This window comes from Lepisma saccharinum, chromosome 8, assembly GCF_977018435.1.
Source record: "Lepisma saccharinum chromosome 8, izLepSacc3.1, whole genome shotgun sequence".
In the NCBI taxonomy this organism is placed as follows: domain Eukaryota; kingdom Metazoa; phylum Arthropoda; class Insecta; order Zygentoma; family Lepismatidae; genus Lepisma; species Lepisma saccharinum.
The window spans coordinates 67,506,105-67,531,941 of NC_139236.1; the positions used below are offsets into that span (position 1 = coordinate 67,506,105).

Sequence of the window (25,837 nt, forward strand, 5' to 3'; positions counted from 1 at the left end):
AATTGGTTAGTCTAACCAACTATTGTTCTGCCTAGACCAATAATAAGTATAGACAATCAAAGCGTCTTTTCCCCATGATGAAACATGTTCCCAACTTTGCGTTAGCTATTCAAGGAACTTCGAACATCGTTTGGCAAGGGGCATCAATAACTTAGTTCCGTAAGTTCGTGCTCTATATGGTAAGTCTCTTGCACGCACATATATATATATTAGTTTGAAGACTTATTGCAGGGGTGGCCAACCCACGGCACGCAGGTCACTAGTGGCAAGTGCAAAGTCGTCATATACCAATTTCATAACATATTGAACAATTAATTAAGTATGTTCGTACTGAAATTAAATTCCATGCAAGAAATTTGACTTTCAGCCGGCAATGAATTTCAAGGGGAATAGCCCTAACCTACCCCTCTTCCGGATGACCAATGTCGCTCCACAAACCATATGACACTTCCCTTCCTTGTTCGCTTAATTTTAGGAACACTGCTGAAACAAGTCTTTCAATTATAAAATATTTTTCTCTTTTTCCAAACTCTTTAACTATATACATATACAACCGTGGGAGGGGAAGTTGCGTTAAGGTGGAGTGACACATTCAAGAGTCTGCACATAAAAAAGCAGCGGGTTGGCTACCCCGTTGATCTATGGTACGAAAGTGGCGACACTTCGCCGAAATCCAGAACCGAATTAGTATCTAATTATACGTGTAGGCCTAGGTCACACGAACATCAAATACGAACAATCACAGATCGCGTAATATTGCTTTGATCTGTAACGTACATTCTGTTTTGAATTAATTAATCAGGCATGCCAAATAAATATTGATTCATGTAACAGAAGTGACATGGTAGTATTTGCATTGAAAGTCTCAATGCTACTTCGCCATCCTAATTCGTTCTGTTCCGCCAGAGGACTCTTAATGTATGACCTAACGAAAGCCAATGGGATTCGCTGCGAACATTGTATGTCTGGTCCCCTGTGATCAGTGGGACTACACCAATATAAAATTTTAATTTTCATGCAAATTCCGGATTATGAGCTGGCGTCGATCCGGAAACAATCTCGGTCCAAAAGGGACAAAAATCGATGATGCAATTTCAATCCTCTGCCATTTTTCTTCCACGTCAATAGCCTTTTTAGCTCCCATACTTTGAAATCCACTTAATCTATCCTTCAGCAAGACTTTTCGTGCTCCAACGGATGTTCTCGCGATGCCTAATTTCCGGTAAACTTCTATATATTTACACAGAGAGGAGGGAAGAGCAAATTTTAATTTCCTGGATTATCCAACAGTGGCGAGCCTTTGTCAAACTATTTGACTGTTTTTAGAACAAAGCACTTTTAATTATTGTTGCTACCGTGCTTCCACGTAATGTTCTTTGCTTTCGTGCTATTCATGTTGTTCTCTTTTCTGTCTTGATGAATAGCACGGTACCATACATTGCATAATTTTTATACGTGTGATTGCTATTTGTGATATAATCATCCACAAGCTATATCATTTAAAAAAAGAAATAGCATCGAAAATTCGAGAAAGGCACTATAAATTGCATGTTACATGAACAATATTTTGAAAAAATATATTCCAATCGGAATTTTAAAAGTTTAAGCTATTGGCAATATTTTAAAATTTATGTACAAGATATTACAGTACAATACCCACAAACTTTCAGTATGTAGAGGGCATCAAGACAAAACTTCTTCTTAGTTAAGCTGTACTCTTGAAAGTCTCGTTTGGACTCTACGAGTTCCTCGAGAAACAGCATTTGCAATCCTGTATGTATTCAACCTTGCGTCACAGATACACTGCTGCAACTGACAGTTCCTATATTTTCGGTCTGACATCATTATTTTGAGTGAGCTACGGACATTGCATTTTATATTTTGCAACACTATTAGCTTTGCATACGCCTTTATATAAATAATTTGTTCCCCAAATTGAAATATTCCTGGTTCCCATCAGGAAATAACTGTTTAAAGTAATGTTTCAATTGAAATACCACATGTGTACCATATATCTTCTATAATATTTTTTTAAACATATGTTTCAATATAAATAAGTTTTGTTGTTCCTCTGAACCAGATATTTCACTTTGGTTCGGAGACGCAAGCTGATGGATTATGTTACTTTTTCTTCGATTGTCCGTTCTAGGGTTAAGAGAAGTTGTCTTCATGCTCTCTACTCATTGTACGAGTATGTCGATGTTGTGCTGCAACGCCCTGTATATCGTAGCGTACCTTAAAGAGTAACTTAAAAGTGTATATTTCACAGATGGTAAAAGCTGATGAAATGAATTCAGATATGAGCTACAGAACTTCCATCACATTTTGAAACTACCATTTTCCCCATAGCAATTATAACTCACCTTTGCTTATTCTTTGGACGTAATTGGGAAATATAATACGTATATTCGTATGTCGACTGAAGTTGCATAAACCAGGTTCATTTAGGATTAACTCAGTGTTGCCAAACTTTATAACTATGAAATGTCCCAAACAGCGAATTGGTATTGGTTTATTTTTCTAGATTTTTCAATTAGTAATATTGCTAACATAACCATAAATTGGATTTCGCCTCTAATTAATTTCTACAACAGTAATCCCGTCGTTCAAACAAATTATATATTTTTTATCGCACCTGGGTGAATTTCTTGACGAATCAGAACTAACGATTGCGTGAGAGCTTGGAAAACAGATAGGTAGAAGAGTCACGTCGTGTATAATATGCGGATTAGATAAATACTTTTAAATATGACTACTTCAGATTAAATTAGAACCCCCTCGTTGCAAGTTGGCTTGAAGATTCCTCACATAATAAATGAGACGGGGCATTTTAAAATTCATGTATCAAAGCCATGCGATAGTTGAATGAGGCGTCCGATTGAGCTCCCAGTTGTTGTTTTTGAAATTTTCAGATTTTTTCACATCAGAATGTGAACCTATGTTGCTTCTATTAATAGATTTGGATGCTGTAGATACTTAATTGAATAACTTTAGTTTTGATGGATAATTTTGCTCTGCAATACAATTTTGGCTTCAGCTTGATTTAATTTTTTCTAGGTGTAGTAGATAAAAAGAAAAACATCGGTTAATTGCGTGAAGGGAAAATAGAGAAAAGATTTGAATATTTACTCACCTCGAGTTTTAACAGCAGGTTGTCCACAACCGAACCGAGAATCTTTTCCAAAGGTTGCACTGTATTTGTGAACAATAGTTTACGGCTTCGCCACAATGGCGCTAGTTAACGTCCCGTATCGCTTAACAACTCTTAGTGAGAGAACACGAGTAAAGTTCGTAAAGTTTGTACAGATGCAGGAAAGAAAAAAAACGTTCATATTGATTTGCCATAAATGTCTGCTAGCACATCGTATAACTTCGTATCGTAAAACGGCGCAGGTGTAATTTCAACAGCAAACGATAATAGTAATGTTGTCAGGGCATGCACAGGGAGTTCAGTATATAAAAGCGTGAAAGGATAAGTTAGGAATTCTCTCTCAACCCTTGTTGGAATATTCGAAGAAGGTCTTCCGTGAAGACAATGACAGACAAAGCTTCTGATATAAAGAAACTGTTTCGACTTAAATGTGTCTAAGATTTATACAAAAACACATAAACTAAGCACCAGAAAGAGACTCATGCTTCATCGTTTGCTCAGCTGAAGAACAAACTTAGTTCATCGCTAATTGTGAAATGTGTTTAATGCTTAATCTGACCATGTTTTGTGAGCTAATTCTGTTTCTGTACTCTTTCAGATTACCTGTCCATTGTCGAAAACGTCCCTTTTACAAAAATATCCACATTTCATCACGGACTGTGTCGCCCTCTTTCTGGCGACGGCGTCCGATCTATGAAGTCCATCTTCTCCAGTTGATTAACAAGGCATTCTGGGTCGGTGGCTCTAGTGTGTTCGTCGGCGGAGCAAGCCCTTCTCTTGACCCTCTTCTGCTGCGCCGAGGGGCGACCCAGGGCCCTCTCAGAAGAGCTGAAGCCTTTGGCAGCCCGATTCTTCCACCCGGCGTATTCCTTTGTCGGTTCCGTCGGCCTACCATTGTGGTGTTGGTCTTCCTCCTGCTCCTCTGCCACCTCGCTTATCGACCCGGGACACGCCAAGTCCGAGCCGCTGGAAGTCATCAGTCTTCTCGCTTGGTTTCGGGGCGACGCCGCGATCCGGGTTTGAACACTGGTCGGTGATATCGTCAGCTTCCCGCACGACTTGCTGTGGTTGTTGCCGATGGGGTCGGAGGCGTCCATGGCCCGCATGAGCTCCTCCTCCCACTCCCGCTCTTTCTTCTCCCTCTCTCGACGTAGGAGTTCCTTCTCCCGGTTGTAGATACGGAAATCCGGGAGGAAGTCCATGGATTGCTCCAAGGGTGAGTCGGCGTCCTGCAAGGCGAGAAGAAACATAAATATTGTGGATGGAACCGATTAAGTGGAAAATACAGGGTGGTTATAAATTATTGAGCACATTAACAGGGATGAATAATAATAAAAAAGACTAAGTACTGTAAAGTATCCATATTTAGTTTGTTGTCTTTACTCAGATAGCACGAAAGCTTGTGGCAAGCTTGAGGTAGCTTGCTTGTAGCTTGTCAAAGTCAGTTGAATACGTCAAGTTTGATATAAGCATGATGCAAGTTTGCTTCAAGCTTGCAGCAACTTTTATGAGCTATCTGGGTAATAGACCATGTTGAGCAGTTTTATTTATAACTTGTGCGACAAGTCGATTTACCCGGACTTCTCGTAAAAGAGGTTGGTGGCACTGATGTTCCCTACCTTGCCATCACAGCGCCACGTATGTTCAGTGATTGTTGGCAGAGACTGTTATTCTTGCTCTATCATTTACAACAAAAGAAAAAGGTGATGTGCTCGCCTGTCTTTACACCACGCCATGAAGGCGTATAGGGGGTGTGGAGTTAGTCCACACACTTTCTTGATCACGACCAAAGGTGGAAGTCATGTGATCAGCATCACACCCCTGGCCACCTTTACCCCCCAGAGTTTCCTCCAGGTACCCACTTTATACGACGATGGGTGGGCGCCAGAGCCGCTTGAACATAATGAGATGCATACATAACAAATATAAAAACACAATCAGCTTTCAACTGTAGAACTTTGTGAAGGTTGATTTAGAAATTGATGAATTATAACGAGTTTGAATCCTATTGAGAAATATTTTGTATTCTAAAGATAGCCTTTGCTAGGCAAATTAACCATGATTACTGCCAATAACTTTTCTATTGTATCTACGTTCTTTCAAGGAATTGATTTTGACATGCTAGTGCAGAGGTCGCCAGAATATTTTTCCCGCGTTTTGTTTCAATTCTTGAAGCTTTTATTTTGTAAAAGAAAGATAATGAGCATGGTAATGGAAAATTTGATTAGTAGGATCCGGATATGGAAAAGTAGCAAGTGTCACGAGTCACAATACTAACTCACTTATAAAAACAGTGCGAGATGACAGCAAATAATTCAAGGTAGAAACGTTATATACTACACAAACTGGAATTAATAAACATAAAAGAAGCAACGCATTGTAATGTGGCACACTTAAAAATAAAATCCAATAGAAATAGTAAGAGAGTCAGAATAACAAAGCATCTAGTAAGTTAATATATGTGAAGAAATGTATACAGTATATGTATAGTTAGTTCCAAAACCAAACATGATACTGAAATACAAGTACCAAGCGTATTAGTAAGAAGCACATTAAGTATCGTGTTGTAGAAGCAATTTTCTGGAAAGCGGAAACCAACAAGATATGGTTAGCTTGTTTGTGCAGCCTTCTGAAGCAAGTAAGAAGCATAAGCTACGGAGAGAGTACATTAGCAATTTCGTAGTGCCCTGGTGGAGCGCTTCAATCTCGAAGGAAGGAATACTAATATGACTTTCAAGAGTGTTACAGATTCCAGAACTTCCCATTCCATACAGGTTGTTCCCTTAGATTGCGTACAAAACTTGAGAGCGTGTTCCAGATTCAAGAGATGTCCATTGTATTGCGACGTGTTACAGATCTCAGTGTATTCTAGATTCCAGGACTTTCCAAAATGTGTTTCAGACCCAACACTGTCCACTGTGTTGCGAGTGTATACCCAGATAATTTCCAGTGAATCCTATAGTGCTTAAGCACTGCCCAAAGGAGTCTCAGCGAGTGAAGTAGTTAATGTATCTCGAGACTGTTCGATGTCCATAGCATTTCACAAAACTTATACTGCATCTTTTCGCATCTCTAGGATGATGTATAATTATTGCAGAGAACTTTTATTCGAAAAATTTAAGATAAGTATACAGACACACACATACATGTATGAGATAATGTACAGCCTCAAATATAGTAATGTTCCTTGAAGAAAGCTCAACTCAATAAAACATCGTATTCTTTTAATCATTGGATTGATGATAAAAAATATATCCTATTAACCATGAGATAAGAGTATTCACAGAAAGCAGCTGGCATAAAAATGGAGCATTCAAAGCGAGGCGAATAGGACATGTAGTAAGTGAGTTCAGTGAAAAATGTATTATTCACGATTCTCGAAAGATATCTCAAATCTGAAGCTTGACAGCGAAGAAAAATACCACGTACTTGAAGCCTAGAGAGAATTTCAAGTTTAGAAAGATTTGCAACAGCAAGACATCTTCGTTTAAGTATTCTGATGAAGAAATTTAATACTCCGTTCTCCTTGTAGTTTTCTAAATAGCTGCAATGCGCTAAAACAGGATAGCAACAACTTGTGACGAAACTAAGACATACTTTACCGTTGCCTCTTTTTAAAAGTTTCTCATTAATATAATAATACAGGCAAAATTACTGTTTTGTATATTTTAACTTTTAGTTTCTTAGCTATTAAACGAGAAGACAAAAGTTTAGGAAGAGAAAAGTAACATGCATTTCCTGAATTAAGCCTACTTTTTATTTCCTCTTTAATATAATTTTCATTTGTTAGTATTATCCTAAGTACTTGAATTTGGAAACTGGTTCAAACGAGTTATCAATATTTATCAATAATTTTGATTATTATCTAACACTTGGTTTCGGCCTGTAAGCATATATTTAGTTTTAGTATCTTTGCTAACGTCCAAACCTGTCTCTTTAGCTGCTTTGAAAAATATTTTAGCATTATTCTTAATTGTATTTACATCATCCCCTAATAAGTCTACATCATTACTGAGCCAGTGCCAGGTATTTAGAATTGAAACAATTAGTTTATTCTTCCATACGTGTAATGAATACGCTACAAGGTAGGCTATGTATTTAAGCAGCGTCATTGGTTTGTACATAATACATTTATATAGGAAACGTTATTCCTCACGGTTGAATAGTTATGGGGTTTTAAAAGTGTGAAGTGATACGTTGTTTACATTTTACTCGGGCGCCATTACATCAGGACACTCGTGACGTAGAGCTCGAACCTGATTGGTTATGGTTATTCTATGATAGGACCGATTCTATCTTGAAGGAATGCCATGGCATCTGAAATTTTTCATTTTACACGTAGTCATGTCATACAGAGAAAAATGCTAAGGAAAGTGCTTTCGTCTAAAGTGAGCGTTACGTTATTGGCTTACAAAGAATTCTCACCATGTCGACGCTTAGCGAACCCTGGATCTCCCTCAGAGACCTCTGCTTCGCCAGTCTTTTCTTCTTCTTGTGAAGTGGTCGGGTTTCGATTATCATCTCCTCCAACTCAAAGGTTGGATCACAGTTTAAATGGTCCTTCTGCAAAGAAAGAGGCAAAAAACTCAAAATTATTCTGCTTCGTTTATAAAGAGAAAATATACACCACTGCCTACATTAACCCCATTTATCCGATCCTTCATGGCGTCCAGTTCCTTTTAGTTTGGCCAATATATATGACTCGAACCCTTGTCCACGTGGATTTCAGTTCACGGACCAGAAATTCTAGGTTCTTGATTGAAGCTGACGATCTTTTCTAAGGAAGATGGCGATGCAGGTCTGGCTTTAGGGCGGTACCGCCAAGTGGGGCGTTAAGGTGAGAATCCCTTAATCATGGTTCGGCGGAAAAATTGTAAAATATTTTCATTGTGTATTACAGAGATCTGTTCGAAAATAGTAAAATTAATGTTTAAACGTGAATTATTACAATCCCTCTTGTCGAACAAGTGAGAAAGCCAGAGGGGCAGAAGTGAAACTTAACAGAACCCATTTTGTAATTTGTGGGATTGGATTGCACCAATGATGATCAGCATGCGTTTTTTACTCTGGTACTAAACTTCTGGACGGATTTGGTGCGGGGCAAAACCAGCTGCTATCACTTGGCGAAAATAGGTTTTTCAAATATGCTGATGACATCAAACTTAACCCTCTAACCAACTTATATGCATTATTTTCACAATTAGAATTCTAATAATGCCTACGTGTTATGATAGGAGGATAGGCATAGGGCTGCTAGCAACCCATTTTCGTGACTTGCTAGCAGCTGGATGTGCCTCTCACTTGACCTACTTCTCGACAGCTATTGATGTCATATACAGCGCTTGGACTGAAGGTAGGCATCACCCCTTTTTCACCCCACCCCCCCTCTGGTGGACAATTTATAAATGCTTTCCTAGCCAGATGGAGAAGTCTTCATCCATAGTTTATTCATATACATCAAAAGCAAAGACAATGATTTTGGGGAGGAGAAGCATTCTCTTCCTCCCCAAGCGTCCTCAAGAGGAGCGCATATCACATATACAAAATATATTTTATGCCATAATGCCAGTCTTGCTCCCCCTCCCCAATTTATTGGAATCGACTCTACTGACCAGAAGGGGAACTTTTCATACCAAATTCAATTCAACACTTGTTGTAACTTATGTTGGGTAAACAAACAGCAACGTGACGCTATGAAACACGAACATTAAAGGAAAGCATGGATATAACGAGATAGAATCGTGTTTTAAACTGAAAGCGGAACGAGACAGTAGGCTCAAAATCAAATTAATTTGCTTGATTAAAGGTTGAAGCACGTTCACAGCTGAACAAAGAACAATTTGGCGCATATGTATTTTTTGTAGAAGTGAAATTAACTATAAACGCTGGCATTGCAGTAATTGGAAAGCAATGAAATATACGAATAATACGAATTTCTACAGTAACAGCATAAAAAGAAGAAAAATATGCAAATTAATTACTACACACATGTGGCGTTCATAGATTAAACAAACACTGAAATAATTTTGATATAGAACATAAGGGGAATTTTTCATGGCAAATTGCATCTATAATTTTGATTAAGTTGTCTCACAAACAAAGGGGGAAGTTTCATTAAGTTTCGTTTCAAGTCCACTTTTATGCACAGATAGGCTAATTGGGACTTGACCTACATTTTAAAGTGAGATCCGAACCAGAATGTGTCGAACCCGGGACCCCTTGATCATAAGACGACGACGTTATCACTACGTCATCATGGAGGCCATGAAGGGTCGAGGAAGAGAAAGTTTCTAAAAATATTGAAACAGTTATAAGAAAGGTTACGATATTATGAAACCACTAATGGAGAAGAATTCAGCGTAGAAAGAAAGAAAGCACAGAGGGAAAATAAATCAAACAAAATGGCAGGAAGAACGGAGAGAAAGGAAAGAGAAAACAAATAAAAGAAAGTGGCAGGAAGAAGAGAAAGAAAGGCAACAGGGGAAAATAAATAAAATAATATTGCAGGAAGAAGAGAAAGAAAGGCAACAGGGAAAATAAATAAAATAATATTGCAGGAAGAAGAGAAAGAAAGGCAACAGGGAAAGTAAATAAAATAATGTTGCAGGAAGAAGAGAAAGAAAGGCAACAGGGAAAGTAAATAAAATAATGTTGCAGGAAGAAGAGAAAGAAAGGCAATAGGGAAAATAAATCAAAGAAAGCGGAAGGAAGAAGAGAAAGGAAACAGGAAAAAATAAAAGGAAGTGGCAGTACGAAGAGAAAAAAAAGGGACTAAGAGAAATTCAGAAGAGAGTTTGGTACTTCAGGGAAGACATTTGATAAAAATGTCAGACATCCAAAGGCCAGGTATAGGCTTATGCAATATTATGACATTATTTCAACATGTTTTTTTTTGTTTTTTTTTAGTTTCTAGATTATACCCAGAAGTCTTACAGGAGGTGTGAAAGGCGGCTTCACTTTCTTCTCCAGAACAGCATCCAGGTTGACGTCACTCACGCAGGGGACTCTCTTCAGCTCTTCCAAGGTACTCAGTCGAGCCCCAGGTCTGATGCACAGCAGCTGCGAAACAGATAGACATTTTAGTATCTAAAAGTAGCACACCTTTTCTTACAGGAGGGCAAACGTTTGAAATAAATTAGTTGAACTCAACACAAACATTTGCCTTATAATTTTATACAAAAATAATAGTGTCACAATCCCTTACACCGACTTGAATGGATCATAGGTTCTGATCAGAGAGAACCGACAAGTGGCAGGCGACAAGATACTCTGGGTTTTCATGGTGAAGTGACAAGTGACAGAGCTCTTTCAGTATATGGAAGCTTTCAGATCGAAGCGACAAGCAACATGTCTCTCTTGGTAATCGGCTCTCAGAAATAAATGCAACCTTTCGAACTGAATCGACGTGACAAGCTGCACGTGCCGCTCGGACTGAGCCATTTTCTCAATACTGTGCATCGTGTCGCTTCGGTTTGTTGTTCGCCCATGGGCGATGAATGTTTGTCTTTAGGCTGAAGGGATTCGTATTGCTTGTTGCCTCGGTGTGAATTCTTCGTGTCGCTTGTCGAAATCTCCCCACAAGGAACCATTCGCGGCACATTCTCAAACAACAGACAGAAGCAGAATGTTATGGAGTAAACAGATCTGTCCGAGCAACACGTGCAGGTTCATTCATTTCTGAAGATTGAGGGCCTCCCCGATGGCGCAGTGGTAGCGTCGTCGCATTGTAATCAAGGGGTCCCGGGTTCGATACCTGGTGGAGGCACAAGTGGTTCTGATCCCACTTTAAACTGTAGTCCCTATTAACCTTACAGTGCATAAAGTGGACTTAAAACACCAAATCAATCAATCAATATTTGAAGATTGGTTTACAAGTACATGTATCGCCTGTCGCTTAGGTCTGAAGTTTTCCTTAACGTTAATTTCCATAAGGTCGACATGACCACGGATAGTAAAATTATACAATTCATGACAATAGATACACAATTCAGCCTTGCTTTTCTATTAAAAAGAAGACTCTTACATATGTGAAATCAAAATTAATGGCTGAACAACAAATACCAAGTAATGTCAATATCGAATTCAGGCCTGCAAATACTTAAATATACGAAATAAAAAAATACACAAACTCTCTGAGAAGAATTCTATCTTTCCATTTCATTATTTTACGTTGATTTTCTAATGCGACGATGGGGATGAAGAAAGAATTGATGAATGGGTCATGGGACAAACACAGTGTTAACCATGGTTCGAACTTGAGTCAACTGGCTTAGTAGCGCGTTTCACTGTCATTCCGGCACGAAGGCCAGCAGGAAAAGAATTACTGAGGCGAATTGAAAAATGCATCTTGGGTTGAATCAGATTAAAATCTCTCGGAGAATTAAAACTGGTCGTCAACCACCAGTTATTGCCTTCAACGACCGGTATTACCTAGAACACCACTACGATAAATTGCCCTTGAAGATCTCTCTCCATAGCTCACACGCGGAATCGGAAGCGAGATCGGGAATCGAACACTCAAACTGCCAGAATGGTGGCAGTCGCATTCGAAAATCCTTCCTAAGGAAGCAAGAGAACGCTCGCAAAGACGGTGATGTCTCAACTCAGGACGTTCCAATTCAGAAACTATGACGAAAGTTCCAAATTCAAGAACCGATATTTTCACATGGAATGTTTCCAACTCAGGAACCGCTGCATTGTGAGGGGAAGGGGAAAGGTAAGGACCGGTTTTTTAGAGGTTCTTATCGTTAGTGCACATTGTCCTGAAATACTACGTACATATGTATCTCTTGGCAGAAAAAGTACTGTGCTTTACGGGGAGTTTCTTCTTTCCTCTAATATATTTTGAGTATTTTGCAGATCTTTTGCTTGTAGGCTAGGTTAGGTTAGCAGTTACGCAGGTGTAGGTAATGCCAACTATTTCAAACGCCAATTCATCCTCCTCCAAGGTAACTAATAGGACGTCCTGAGTTGGGAAGACATTTTACTGAAATATCCAACTGGTATAGACCAGTTCCTGAAATGGCACTTTCATAGCAATTCTCATAGTTCCTGTGTTGGGAAGTCCTGAATAGCGAATAAATGGCGAAGACCTTCATGCACACACGTACCCTCTTGAGGAGGTCGACGGTCCCCTCCGTCCAGGAAGACGGGTAGTGGAGCCCTGCCGAGAAGAGCAGCCGGACGTCCGTGATGGATGTGGCCGAATGAATGTCGAAGGGACGCTCTCCCTGCAGCATTTCGAAGGCGCAGATGCCCAGGGACCACCAGTCCACGGGGTAGCTGTAGCCCACGCACTCGTCGGCAGCGCAGTCGAAGATCTCAGGAGCTGCAACAATTTAAAGAAGCATACTCTTAATAATGTTGTAAATTACGAGCTGTATGGGACTACTTTAGCTCGCTCGTACTCATTTGAGTTTCCCACCCTTGAGCGTATACAATGGAATATCATTTTAATGTGAGAGTAATCGTAAAGTGTAAATCACCAACCCTGAGATCTTCTGTAAACAAACCGTCTCATCGATTCGATGTATCACTGAACACGGAGACCTTCCCGCACGCATAGAACACGCCATGTTGAAAGTGGCACTACTTCCTTGCTGTACACAAATTTCTAAGCTCATTGAAAGTTACAATGCATATTCCTACAAAATGTTCACACTTATCTTGCCTTGCTCTGTCACCAAGTTATTTTACGAATTGCACTATATTTGGCGGAACAAAAATCGATATTAGGATGCTTGTCAAAGTTTCCAACCGCAATAAATTTACGAACTTTCTTTGTCTTGTTTTGATCATCATCATCAATATATTTATTGGACTTACAGCATTGCATATGACTGTTTAAGCCCATTATATATTTTATTTACATAAGATACAATTTACATAAAATCTACAAATTTCAAATACACTCCTATCTATATCAAACCTTAGAAATACAGATATACATTACCATGTTATATCATTTTGTCTAAAAAAATGCAAGTAAAATATATTCAATTCGCATGCAAGAAAGAAGCCAAATTTATGGGAAATGATTACTGGTGCAAAGAGTTAACCATAAAGGTGAAGCAATAAGTACAAAAGAAAGAGCATTGGGTTTAAAGTGAGGCGTCATTTGCGGCAGCGTATCCCACACTACAAATTGGGCGTTGTTTTACCTTACGTAATGAATCCTGTAACAACGCTGGATTTTCGTGTGGATTGTTTTACTTCTATGAGTTTGCAATGCTTTCTGCATGCACGTGCTTTTGTTTACAGAAGGTCTCAGGGTTGGTGATTTGAACTTTTAGACACATGCATGTAAAATATCCGTCCTGACAGTTTCAGCACACAATCATCCATTTCATTTTCACATATCACTGCATTGGTAAGATAAACTAAACTACATTTTCACATGGATATGATGACTATGTTCACTTAAGTTTCAATTTCAATGTGTACTTCACGTCTATATTTGAGGACCCACTACCGCAGACAAACTACGGTTATACGTGTACTACTGAGTTTCGAGCATAACAAGGCAATTGATTGGTTGATTTTATTTTGCTTTCCTGCCACTCTTGGTCCATCAGGAAGACGAGAATAAGAGATGATATGAAATTGATGAACGGATACTCACAAATAACTCCAGGCCATGTTTCGAACCTGGAACCCCTGGAGTCGTAGCGTACTGTTCCAAACACTCCGACACGGAAGCTGGTTCGTAGCAAGAAGAGAAACTCTTATGATGTACATATCTATTGCAAATTTTTATATTATATTGTGTTTTGTATTACAGGGTGGCTACTCTAGCACCATGATAAAATTCAGTATAATTCCCAGTCTTCAAGGTGAACTTTCCATAAATTCAAACAGATGTTTTCTCTATTTCAACCTTACGTATTACCGCCTCTCAACATCCACGCACAAATAACTTAATAATATAAAGGATCTATGCGATTCCAACATCCAAAAAATATAATTCAATTAAACTGTATACGTAATATAATTAAAATATTTAATTTAAGGTGCTGAGTTTCTATTTACAATCAGAGGCTAAACCACGCATTTTTGTCTGAGCGGGCGGGGAGAAAATGCCAGCATAAACGTACTAATACTTACTACTAATAATAATATTATTATAACATTATTATTATTATTGATTTGTTTTATTTTTCTTCGCTTCTTGTGCCACGTTTGGCTAATTTGCAAAAATGGGGACGAATGATGAAATTGATGAATGGGCAGTCACAAACATCCATACCCAAGCCGGTATTCGAACCCGCCGGGACCAACAGTGTTGTTGTTGTTGTTGTTGTTGTTGTTAGTAGTAGTAGTAGTAGTAGTAGAATCAAGGCGTTATTTTCCACGTAAATTATGCAAAAAGGGGGGTAGAAGTTTGGTGCTAAAGCATTTGTGTTCGAACAAACGATTTCAATTATTTTTTCAACACATGGCATAGTAGTTCGGATTCTACTTAAACTGTAGATCCAGTCCCGATTAGCCTTTCTGTGCATTAAGTGGACTTAAAACCACAAATCAATCAATCAATTTTACAACATTTTTTTCATTTAGATAGTTCGACGCCCAGGGCCGACACCCGCCGCCTCCTAGCTATGGTTATAAACTTGATAAAAGTACGAAAAGCAGGAATTGCGAGCGAAGAGAGCAAGAAAATTTTACGGAAGCAATTTTTATTTGCATAAAATGTGAATAGGATTTGGATTTAAAAACTTGTAATTTTTCACGCCTACGGAAAAAAATTCAAGAAGAATTCACGCGCAATTCCCGGAGCCAATAATTCATGCAAAATTCCCGGAATTCAAGGAATTCCCGGTGAGTAGCCACCCTGTATTACTAAAGGGTGGTATTTCGGGGGCAGGACATTCAATCCTGCCTTCGGGGCATGCCAATGAGTGCTAGAAATGCATGACGTATTAAAGGAGCTGAGGAAATTACCATAAGTAAATTACCCAAGGATCATTAGTGAGATAAAAACAGGCGTTCCTCTCTTTCCTCGAGACAGGAAGTAGAGGCTCGTTAGCCTGTGCCGTTCCCTCTTCAAATTGCAGGAGAAAAAGGGACAAAGAAAAGCAAACGCTGCTTTGTAATCAATGGCCATCAATCAAGAAACTTCTTTAATTTTTTCATGGCAAGAGGCAGCCACCGCGAAAGAGCGCGATTTAAGTTTCACAAACGGGAGGACCCTAGGTTCGCTAATGGCCGAGGATTTACGTCATGGCCTTGGCAAAGGTCGAAAGAGTTGGATTTCACGCAAGAAGGATGGACTCCTTTCGGCCCTCGCCCGTGTAATGCTCCCCGTGTTATTAATTCATGGCTAAAGTTAAAGTCAATAATGCCGGGCCCTGTGGCCGAGTGGTTAGCACATCGAGCTGCGACGCCAAGGGTCCCGGGTTCGAATCTCGCTCGGGCTTGATTGTTTGTGAATGTCCATTCATCAATTTCATCACTCATCCCCATCTTCGCAAATTAGCCAAGAGGCACAAAACGCGAAGTAAAATAAACTAAATCAATCAATCAATTAAAATCAATACTATATGTCTTCATCTAGTAAATACAGGGTGATTCGTAACACATACAGCAAAAATGTTCATATCAGTACATAAAGAATCTCTCCAAGTTTGGTACGTACTTTACAGGTGCTTCTGTGACGCGTACGTACCATGGTGACGCGACAGACATGAATTCAGAAATCAAGTTCCTGCCACACACGTTCTTCTTACGTTATTCCTTAAATCTGTCGATATCCATTTTAACATTTAAGCTTCGATACTGCAAAAATTCAAAAGATTGACCTTTCAGAGTTTCGTATTTCTGAGCATGTCATAGATAAAGGTAACTATACACATACACAGACATTTGAGTGAAGATGTGTGTATGTTTGTGTCTTCATGTACGTCTCTACCACTTGCATACCAAATACTAAAGAAAAGTCCAAGATGAAGGGGTTAAAAATGCCTATTCCAGTACGTTCACACCAAATTTCTCAAAAGAATAAAACACAGTGACGTCACTCACCCATATAAGGTTTGGTTCCAGACATAGATGTCGCCAGCTGCCCGTCTTTGAGAACCGCTGCTATGTTAAAGTCTGTAATATGGGCGTGTCCTGAAACAAATAAGAAATAAAATAAAATTAGATATCTGCAGAATTAGGATCATTGGACTATTTATTAGTAACCTTACTTATTCTGATATGGCAAATGTAGACTATAGCCTGGCAAGTTAAGTCCCGATATGCGCAGATCGCTGCGGAGCACTTCCTATTACGTCATCCTCCCCACCATTCTTCTACTCACTGGTCTGGCGTTGAGAGTACCAGTGGTGCCAACTCAGCAAAATTAAGCTAAGACAAATATGACAAACAATTTTCACTGTTTAGCGTGACGGTGCATGCAGGCTCCTATCATATCAGTGGTTAATTTTATTTAATCCGGACTTTGAAAATGCGTGCGGTGCGCCGATCGTAAACTGTAGTATTACGCACGTGCGTTAACGTTTATAACGAAGAGAAACTACAGGGCGAATGACTTCATTTTCTGAATGCAACATCGAGCAGTGGCCAGGTTTTTTTTTTTAAAAAAAAACGAGTGGGGTGGTGGTTCGTTTGTTTATCGTACAACAATCACTACGAGAAGGCAATCTGATAACACGCTTGCCTGTGTTCTTTTCTAAAGCATTGAAATGTTCATGCTCTTTACTCTTGGCTGCAAGATTCTCACTTTGAAAGAGATGGACTTATGGACGAGCGTGTAGATGAACTGATAAATTAGACTTGGTGAAGCCGATTCAGACACGGACACAGATTCATCGGTAGACACAGACCTGGATGAGTGGGAGAGTCAAACTGAAGAAGGAGAACTGGAAAACATTTAGAAGGTGAGCTCAGTTCTATCGTTTATATATTTTTCATTTTTCTATCGTTTTATTTCATACATTTCTTATGCTGGTAAGAAATATCCCTAATATAACTTAATTCATTTAAGGTTTAAAGGGAAAATATCAAAATGTATTTATAATTTAGCGTAATCAATAGGTAGCGTAGGTGACGGGATACTAATTCATGCCTTTCACATTCAAATTTCGTTGAAAATTCTCAGACGATTCCGCTCCCTCCAGGTTGCAACACTGCGAACGAACGTCGCCGCAGACAATGGAGTGGGGAAATGTGATGTGAGGTGCGCAAACAATGGATTGCAGCGTCTTGTTTTTAAAATTGTCAAGTTATAGTTCTCCTTTCTTGCTTCAGTCTCTATTATATTAGCATATTCTTCTTGGGGGACTTTTTTTTTCAAACTTATTGTCTTCTTATCTTGAAGTATGAAACCTTCCTGAAATCAAATAGTGAACACGCTACTGTCCAAGATCAAAATACAGAATCCAATAGAAACAATCTCCCGTAGCTAGTTAACCAACAGTAAACATTTTGAAACTTCGGAACATAATTTTCAGTTGTTCTGACGTTACAGGTCTCACAATACACTGGAGAAGATGGATAGGCCAGGGTATGTTCTGCCATTTTCTGCTTCACCTTTGCCAGGAAAACATTTACACGCACGGTGCTAATGGACAGGGAGATTCCCCCTTTCCAGTAGATGCAAGTATTCCTGACAAGAAAAGTGAATTTTCATCCCTGCACGAATGAATTTATTGCCTCCAGCTGGTTATTGTGAAAATGTCCGCGTACACCAAGAACTACTTGAAAATAATTTAATAGCCCTCTCACCTACATTTTAAGATTTAGGTTTTCTATTGGGCTGTAAAATACCCTTCCGAAATACAGATGAACAATAGCTATTAACCAGTGTAACTGCTTTTCCAAAGGTTCGTTTTACTAAGTCAACAAATCGTTTAATTATTTTCATCAAAACATGAAAATACACTGGAGAACTTGGGACAGTTTATTAACAAACTTAATAATTGCATTTAAACAATAATAATGAAATATATAAACTGGCACTGAATGAATTGCAATAACTTCCATAATGATATTAATGTGTTTTTTACGTACCATGAACACTGATTTAACCATAATTTTATAATTGTTCCAAAATAACAATTTACTCTCTCTGCTGATTGTTCAGTGGATTTAAAAAAGAATAAGAATTGTACTTTTATTACATTGGGCATTACCTATTATTAATATAATATATTTCTGTGTGTCGATTCCCCCCCTCCTCCCCATTTGTCTAAGTTGACGATCATTCGGATCAGAGTTCAACAAGTAAAATTAAATAATAAAAATAATACTTCTACAAAACTAAATAAAATCCAAATCCAATCACTTGTTGAACCCTTCCGCCACGTCAGGTGTCTGGTTAGAATAGTTGCCAAGAGTGTGCCACCAGGGAGTGTCGTGTAGTGCTTCAGAATACCTTACACCGATATCAGCGGGGTGGGTGACGTAACGCCACCACTGCGCCATCTATTGGCCTTTACATAAACTAAACCTTTATTTCGTTCAGCTAGAGGGGTCAAAATTCTACACGGGGCTATATTGACAAGGGTCCCGTAGAAAAGTCAAAACTGGCTTGAATGGATATTTGAACCTTACAGTACACCCCTCCAAGTGTAAGGCAGACTTGCGTGGTTGCGATTTTGTTGGATGAGACATCTTCAAAAATTGTGGCCAAAATCCAGTTTTCCCCATAAAAACCTCTACGTAACACAGAAACTTGTCCAAGGTGTCTAAATATATGTATTTTAGGATGACAAATTCAAAGAAAATATTTTTTAAAGGTGATAGCGTAACCAGAAGTGATGTGGGTCACGTAAAGAAAAGCTTGAATGCGCAAAGCATTAGAAACATAGCACACATGGGTTAAAATAACGTCACGTTCCTCACACTCACAACGAATTCCTGAAAAATAGTTTATTCAAACTCTTGTGAAATTTTAAAATTAATAATCGAGCCCAATTCTCCTTATAAAACCGTATCAACTATCAGAAAAAGGCACTCAGTTGAAGTGGACAAATAAAATTAGAAAAAAAATAATTTGCGAGTTTGTTTAAAAGAGCAATATATTGAAGAAAGTTTAAGGTTAGAAGTTCCAGTTTACTTTTCTGACATCTCAAACGGATCACCCTGTATATGCAGTATATTTGATATAATGCAATACTGATTAATTATTGTACAACGTATTGAATTAGAGTCAAAATACACAACTTGTGAATTTCCTCGTTTACAACCAAATCTAGTAAGGAAATTAACTCGCACAATCTACAGGGAGAACAGGAAGTGCACACCAGCATGCAACAACCTCAATCTCATCTGCTATCGGCATGCAATTAGAAGTCTTTACACTGGTTAATAAATATCCTGTTGTACAGACTTGTTTGTTTCATTGTGTAACTTGATTATTAAACAATGATATGTGAATTTTAATTGATATAATGAAATATAAAAAGAACGTGTTTATTTTTATGACTGGATTGTTTTCCAATCAGGCTGGACAAACATCCGAATGAAGTTCATGCATCGCCGGTGGGTATTGATTGAAAGCTGTGCCAATTATTCTTGGCTGTTGCAGACTTGTATGTCCGGCAGACTGCTCTTACATTTCTTCCCCTTCTATCTCTTCCTTCTTCTCTCTCCGTTGCAATTTTGTTTTCATCTTCTCGGGTCTTCTCTCAGCCTTTATGGGCGTCCACAAGAAAATTCAGCAGTAGAATACTCCAATATTGAAAATCGTCTGGCACCGTGATTACGTGATGGTAAACTACGCCAGGGATATAAATGTAAGTAAGGAGAGAGAAATAATAGAAGGTCGAGAAAGAGATAGAAGAGAGAGGGAGAGAGAAAGAAGCTCGATAAAGGGAAAGAGGGGTAAAGATAATAAAGCTCTATAGAGAGAAATAAAAGAAGGTCAAGAAAGAGAGAGAAAGAGAAGAAGCTCGATAAAGAGAAAGAGGAATAAAGATAGCTCGACGGAGAGAGAAATAATAGAAGGTCGAGAAAGAGACAGAGACAAAGGAGGAGAGAAAGAGAAACATAACAAGCTCGAGAGAGAGAGAGAAAGAAAGGAAGGAAGGAAGCTCCATAAAGAGAGAGAAAGAAAAATGCTCAATAAAGAGAAAGAGCGTGAAAGTAGACCCAGAAAGGGGGATAAAGATAAAATAGGATCTAGAAGGAAAGAGAGAGAGAAACAAAACAAGCTGGAGAGAAAGAGCAGCAGCTCGAGAAATAAAGATAAAAACGAGACAGAAAAGTAGAGAGGAAATGCGAAATAAACAAACAAGAGACAGAAAGAGAGAGAGGAAACTATTCTAGGGGTGAGAGAGCAAGCATCTAGAGGAAGAAAAACATAAGGAAGGGTGTTTGTGTCTCCTCATTAATTTCATCTAATCATCACTGGTCCCATTGTCGTATTTATTCAAAATTTAAGGAAAGGCTTCACTATAACAAAAATATAAATACCTGGATTGCGAAGCAGCGCTTTGAGATCTGTGGATTTGTAGTTGTTTACGTATTTTCGCCTTTTTACTAGGGATGGCCAGATCCGGATCCTGGCGGATCCGAAATCCGGGTCCGGTTGGTTCCGGATCCTAATTTTTTTCAGATCCGGATCCGGATCCAAAACTTTCGGATCTGGATCCGGATCCGTCTTGCCATCCCACATGCGCTTCTTTGGAAAGTAAGAATGTGCTTATAACATATTGTTACCTGCTAATATACATATATATATAATATACATACACACACACACACACACACACACACACACACACACACACACACACATATATATATATATATATATATATATATATATATATATATATATATATAGTGTGTGTGCGCGCGTGCGCGATTTGTAATTAATTAATATACTTACAAGGGAGGTCTAAGTCTCCCCCTCCGATTTCCATGAAACTTGGCAGGTGTATAGAGCCCCCCCCTCAAGTGTCAAGATGAGGAGAAATTGAAGTGGGGATCTGACCCCGAAACCACGTAAATATGGCATAGGAAGAAACAGGGGGCATAGGGCCTCTCTATACACCTGTCAAATTTCATGGGAATCGGAGGGGGACACAGGGGTCAGATGATCCCCACGTCAATTTGTCCTCATCTTAACAATTGAGTGGGTTTTGCCCCCTAAAACAGTTTTTTAGCCGAAACAAAGAAAACACGTATTTCTTCCTTTTGGCCCCTCTATACACCTGCGAAGTTTCATGAAAATCGGAGAGGGACACAGGGGTCAGATCCCCACTTCAATTTGTCCTCATCTTGACATTTGAGGGGATTTTGCCCCCTAAAACAGTTTTTAGCTGAAACAAAAAGACACGTATTTCTTCCTTTGGGCCTCTCTATACACCTGCCACGTTTCATGGAAATCTGAGGGGAACACAGGGGTCAGATCCCCACTTCAATTTGTCCTCATCTTGACAATTGAGTGGGTTTTGCCCTGTAAAACAGTTTTTTAGTTGAAACAAAAAGAACACGTATTTCTTCCTTTGGGCCCCACTATACACCTGCCAAGTTTCACGGAGATCGGAGGGGGACACAGGGGTCAGATCCTCATCTTGACATTTGAGGGGGTTTTGCCCCCTAAAACCGTTTTTTAGCTGAAACAAAAAAACACGTATTTCTTCCATTGGACCCCACTATACACCTGCCAAGTTTCATGATAATCGGAGGGACACAGGGGTCAGATCCTCACTTCAATTTGTCCTCATCTTGACATTTGAGGGGGTTTTCCCCCCTAAAACCGTTTTTTAGCTGAAACAAAAAAAAACACGTACTTCTTTCTTTGGGCCCGTTTATACACACACCTGCCAAGTTTCATGGAAATCGGAGGGGGACACTAAGATAACCTCCCTTGTTAGTCTTGCACTTTGTAATTATATAACACTGCATATATTATAATGTTTTATTTTAATTTGTAAAACTGTAACTAGAACAACTGTATAATTTTTGTATAACGTTTCTATCTTGTTATATGTGTTAAAGGTTTCATCCTGGAATGGAATGTCTCACATTTATGTGTGTTTTCATTTCAAATACATTCGAATAAGTACATATTCGTTTCAATGGCATTTACAAAATCACCTCTGACATTTTATGTTAAACAAGTAAGATTATTTTTGTGCACGAGTGTGTTAGCCGATGCGTAGCAAAGTATTTTAGGAACAACACTTGAAAAAAATCTTGTAGGACTAACTAATGAAAAATTTCTTTGTAATCGAAGATCATAATACCTTTTAAGGTGTGGTAATATTATAATGGGATTGAGATACGAAACTCTCGGATCCGGATCCGGAATTTTCGGACCCGGATCCAGATCCGAAATTTTCGAATCCGGATCCAGATCCGAAACTTTCCGACCCGGATCCGGATCCAGATCCGGAACTTTTGGATCCGGATCCGTTTGGCCATCCCTACTTTTTACGCGTACTTTACATGTCAAGTCGAAAACCTTTTCCTGCAAGATTTACCGTCCGCCTTTATTCTTAAGATGTGTCTCCCCCCTCTCCCGCGGGTACCCATTGATGTGTCCACACAATATCAATAAAAATACGTTCTCGTTAGAATATGTAATTTGGTAGTCTATCCCTTTACAAAGGTAAATGCACACTGGCATATATAATCATGTGGTAATGCACTGCGGGCAAGTCTAACGACAAGGAAAAACAACCATATATTCCCAGGTTGAAGACCCCTGATTCGTGGTATCATATTACTCGCAATCAACTAAGTACAGGGATCGTCAATTAACTTAGAATTAATTTAATGAAGCTCGATAATAGAGAGGAACAAGTGGTCGGTGTGCTTGGAGATAACAAGGTAATTGCGGGAGGAGCAGTGTTGCCAGGGTGTGATTAGGAAAATTGCCGTCTTGCTATGAATAACGGTCATCATAATCTGAATCGAGGAAAATCTTTCGCGGCTCTGTGGCACGATGGGAGTTTCTATCTATACACCGAGGGCCGTTTCCAGTCAGTCTGGAGATAGGAAGGATGTGAACACATGGAGTGCTGCAGGAAGAGGATTTTGCTCGAGCACCAAATAGTTCGCACGGACGACGCTAGGTAGCGTACGGAATTGAGAGCTTCTTCACTCGAGCGAATAATGCTCGAACAGGTAAAACGAGCGGCATACACTCGAAATCCAGTAGTATAGTGAGATGCATTAAGTATTACCACGCGAATTGTTCATCACAATGCTAATTCAAACAAAACTCCAAGCAACTTGGCAACCTCTGCACCAGTACACGTAAGAATCCTGTCCTTAAAGCACATGGGAGCAAGAGAAAAAATATTGAAAACAGTCATGGACAATTTGCCGGGCAATACTTATGTACTGTACATTTATAACCGTAATTTGTATGTTGTAGTGGGCCCTCAAATATAGATCGTGAAGTCAAAGATGCAGTGAAATTGAAACTTAAATGAACATAGTCATCATTTCTGTATAAAAATGTAGTTTAGTCTGTCCTACAAATTATGGGATATATGAAAATGAAACAGATGATTGTGGGCTGAAACTGCCTGGGACCGATATTTTACATACCGGGTGGCCAGAATTAAAGTTACCCAACTCGGAGCCCTCTGTAGCCTGTTTGAGGCATCGTAGAACTCTGAAATTTGGTGAATCCACTATGCAGACCATGGGGAAGAGGATGGCGAAATAAGTTCAATTTTCCGCCACCAGGTTGAAATATGGCGCTGTACTTCCATGATGGGTTGTAATAATGACGTAAACTGCTCCAATTGGTTATGGATTTGCCTTTACCTTGCAATCTTGCAATAAACGAGAGATTATTTTCTTCCAGTCACTAACAAATGTCTTTCTAATTAATAACTCAGCTAAATCACTTCACGTGATTATTTGTACAACCTATCATGGAAGTACAGCGCCACATTTCAACCTGGTGGCGGAAAATTGAACTATTTTTGTTATTATCGCCATCCTCTTCCCCATGATCTGCATAGTGGATTCACCAAAATTTCAGAGTTCGACGATGCCTCAAACAGGCTACAGAGGGCTCTGAGTTGGGTAACTTTCATTCTGGCCACCCGGTAGAAAGATCGAGCGTGAGGAACTCGAACGAGCGTAAGTGGTCCCATGCAGTACTCTAACACACGTTCAGAGCAAGGATCATCCACTGTCATATGTGGGAACTATTATCATTTGACGACTGCAACAACTATAGCTATTTCCATTCTATTTCGCAGTAGTGAGACCAGAAAAATAATTTGAAGGCGGGCAGGGGGGTAGAGTGGCTTATTGGAGGGGCCACACAAGTATTCTTGCAAGGAATTATCCAATGACGTTGCTAATAGGCTTGTGCGGTCGGTGTTATGCCGCTGCTGCAAAACGTTGTTTGTGAATAGCTCGTTCCGAAGTTACGTGCCGCGTGTCACTTCTATGTGAAATCTCCCTCAAAAACTTCCGGTGTGCATAAAATTATAACGGGAGCGGATAGATATCTATAGAATATTCAGATTAGAGAAATGTTAGACGAAGGAACACTATGTGACGTTATGCAAAGGGAAAAAATAAAATTTTGGAATACATTATCATATCACTTCAATCTCACAATACACAATATTGGACATAGCGATCCTATAAGAATGAATAAAATGCCTCGATTGAATTAAGCTGATATAAGTTATGTAGAAAACCACGATCGGATTTAGTAGTGTTGTGTCTAGAAACCTGAAAATATAAGCAGCAGAGATTCATGAGTAACACGACAGAGGTGATGAAAGGAGGGTATAATTCAAAAATAAAATATAACAAAAGAGCCATGACAAAGGAAAATAATAAGAGAAGGCATGACAAAGGATGTCGATACTTCCAATAAACAAATAAACCAACAAGATACAGGACAGCGGACAGCAGCGGGTGTATCATTGTAAGGGACATTGAATTTTCGAGATTCGCGAAGTAATGCGAAATGTGCGCTTTTCCACGAAATGAACGCTTTTTCGCAAAATAACAGTGGAATATCATCAAATTAAGTAGAAAACACGCAAAAACCGGCAATAGGGGTTGTGCGCACAAACTGTCGATTTGTAACGAAACGTTTACCTAAAGTTTCCTACCACTTGCAGCTGAAGAACGTTTTATCTTCGATCACATCAGGAAGACGCTGTAAATTGGGATTTCCCATGCACATAATCTCAGTTCGAATACTTCGCTCCCTGTCAAGCTGCATTCCTTTCTTTCCCCGAATGTCTACTCAACTTCCAGTTTCATTGAACTTGCTAGCTGTAGCAGCGATAAGATTAGTCTGTTCCCGCACATCAAGGGAAACAATGGTGTCATTTGTATTCAGTCATGAATGAATTTTGTTTATCATGTGATTTTCAACACGTGTTTATGTATGTGCAGTAGTGATTATTTTATTTGTTGGACAGCAAGGATATCCTTTAAATACATACAATGAATAAATCGCTTGAGATATGCAATTTAGAAATGAAGTGATTTTGTGTTGATGTTTTCTTTTTGGTTGGACAGCTAAGTACTTGTGTATGTGTACAGTATATAAAAATGAAGTAGTTTATCAATTTTTAGCTCTTTTGTATATTGTTTCCTCTCATAATGAAAAAGTGTGTGCCAATTATTTTCTTTTCACCGCTGGTATATACCGCTGATCTAACATTTTATTTACCGCTCTCCTCAGTTTTTATTTACAATAAATTTGTCTCCCTACTCATTGTGTTTGTCCCATCATTCATC

At 39.0% G+C, this 25,837-nt stretch overlaps 1 protein-coding gene across 1 annotated transcript in view; it reads right to left on the bottom strand.

Annotated features, from left to right (window-relative positions):
* Nucleotides 1–3,139: 3,139 nt before the first annotated feature.
* LOC145991521 (serine/threonine-protein kinase 32B) overlaps nt 3,140–25,837 on the bottom strand; it is a 302,259-nt gene continuing 279,561 nt past the window's right edge. The window contains exons 6-10 of the mRNA XM_083127541.1: nt 16,172–16,261; nt 12,262–12,479; nt 10,085–10,210; nt 7,577–7,714; nt 3,140–4,380 (exon numbers count right to left, since the gene is read on the bottom strand). Of these exons, the coding sequence (XP_082983667.1) occupies nt 3,802–4,380; nt 7,577–7,714; nt 10,085–10,210; nt 12,262–12,479; nt 16,172–16,261 (1,151 nt within the window). The 3' untranslated portion in view covers nt 3,140–3,801. The remainder of the gene's footprint in view (nt 4,381–7,576; nt 7,715–10,084; nt 10,211–12,261; nt 12,480–16,171; nt 16,262–25,837) is intronic.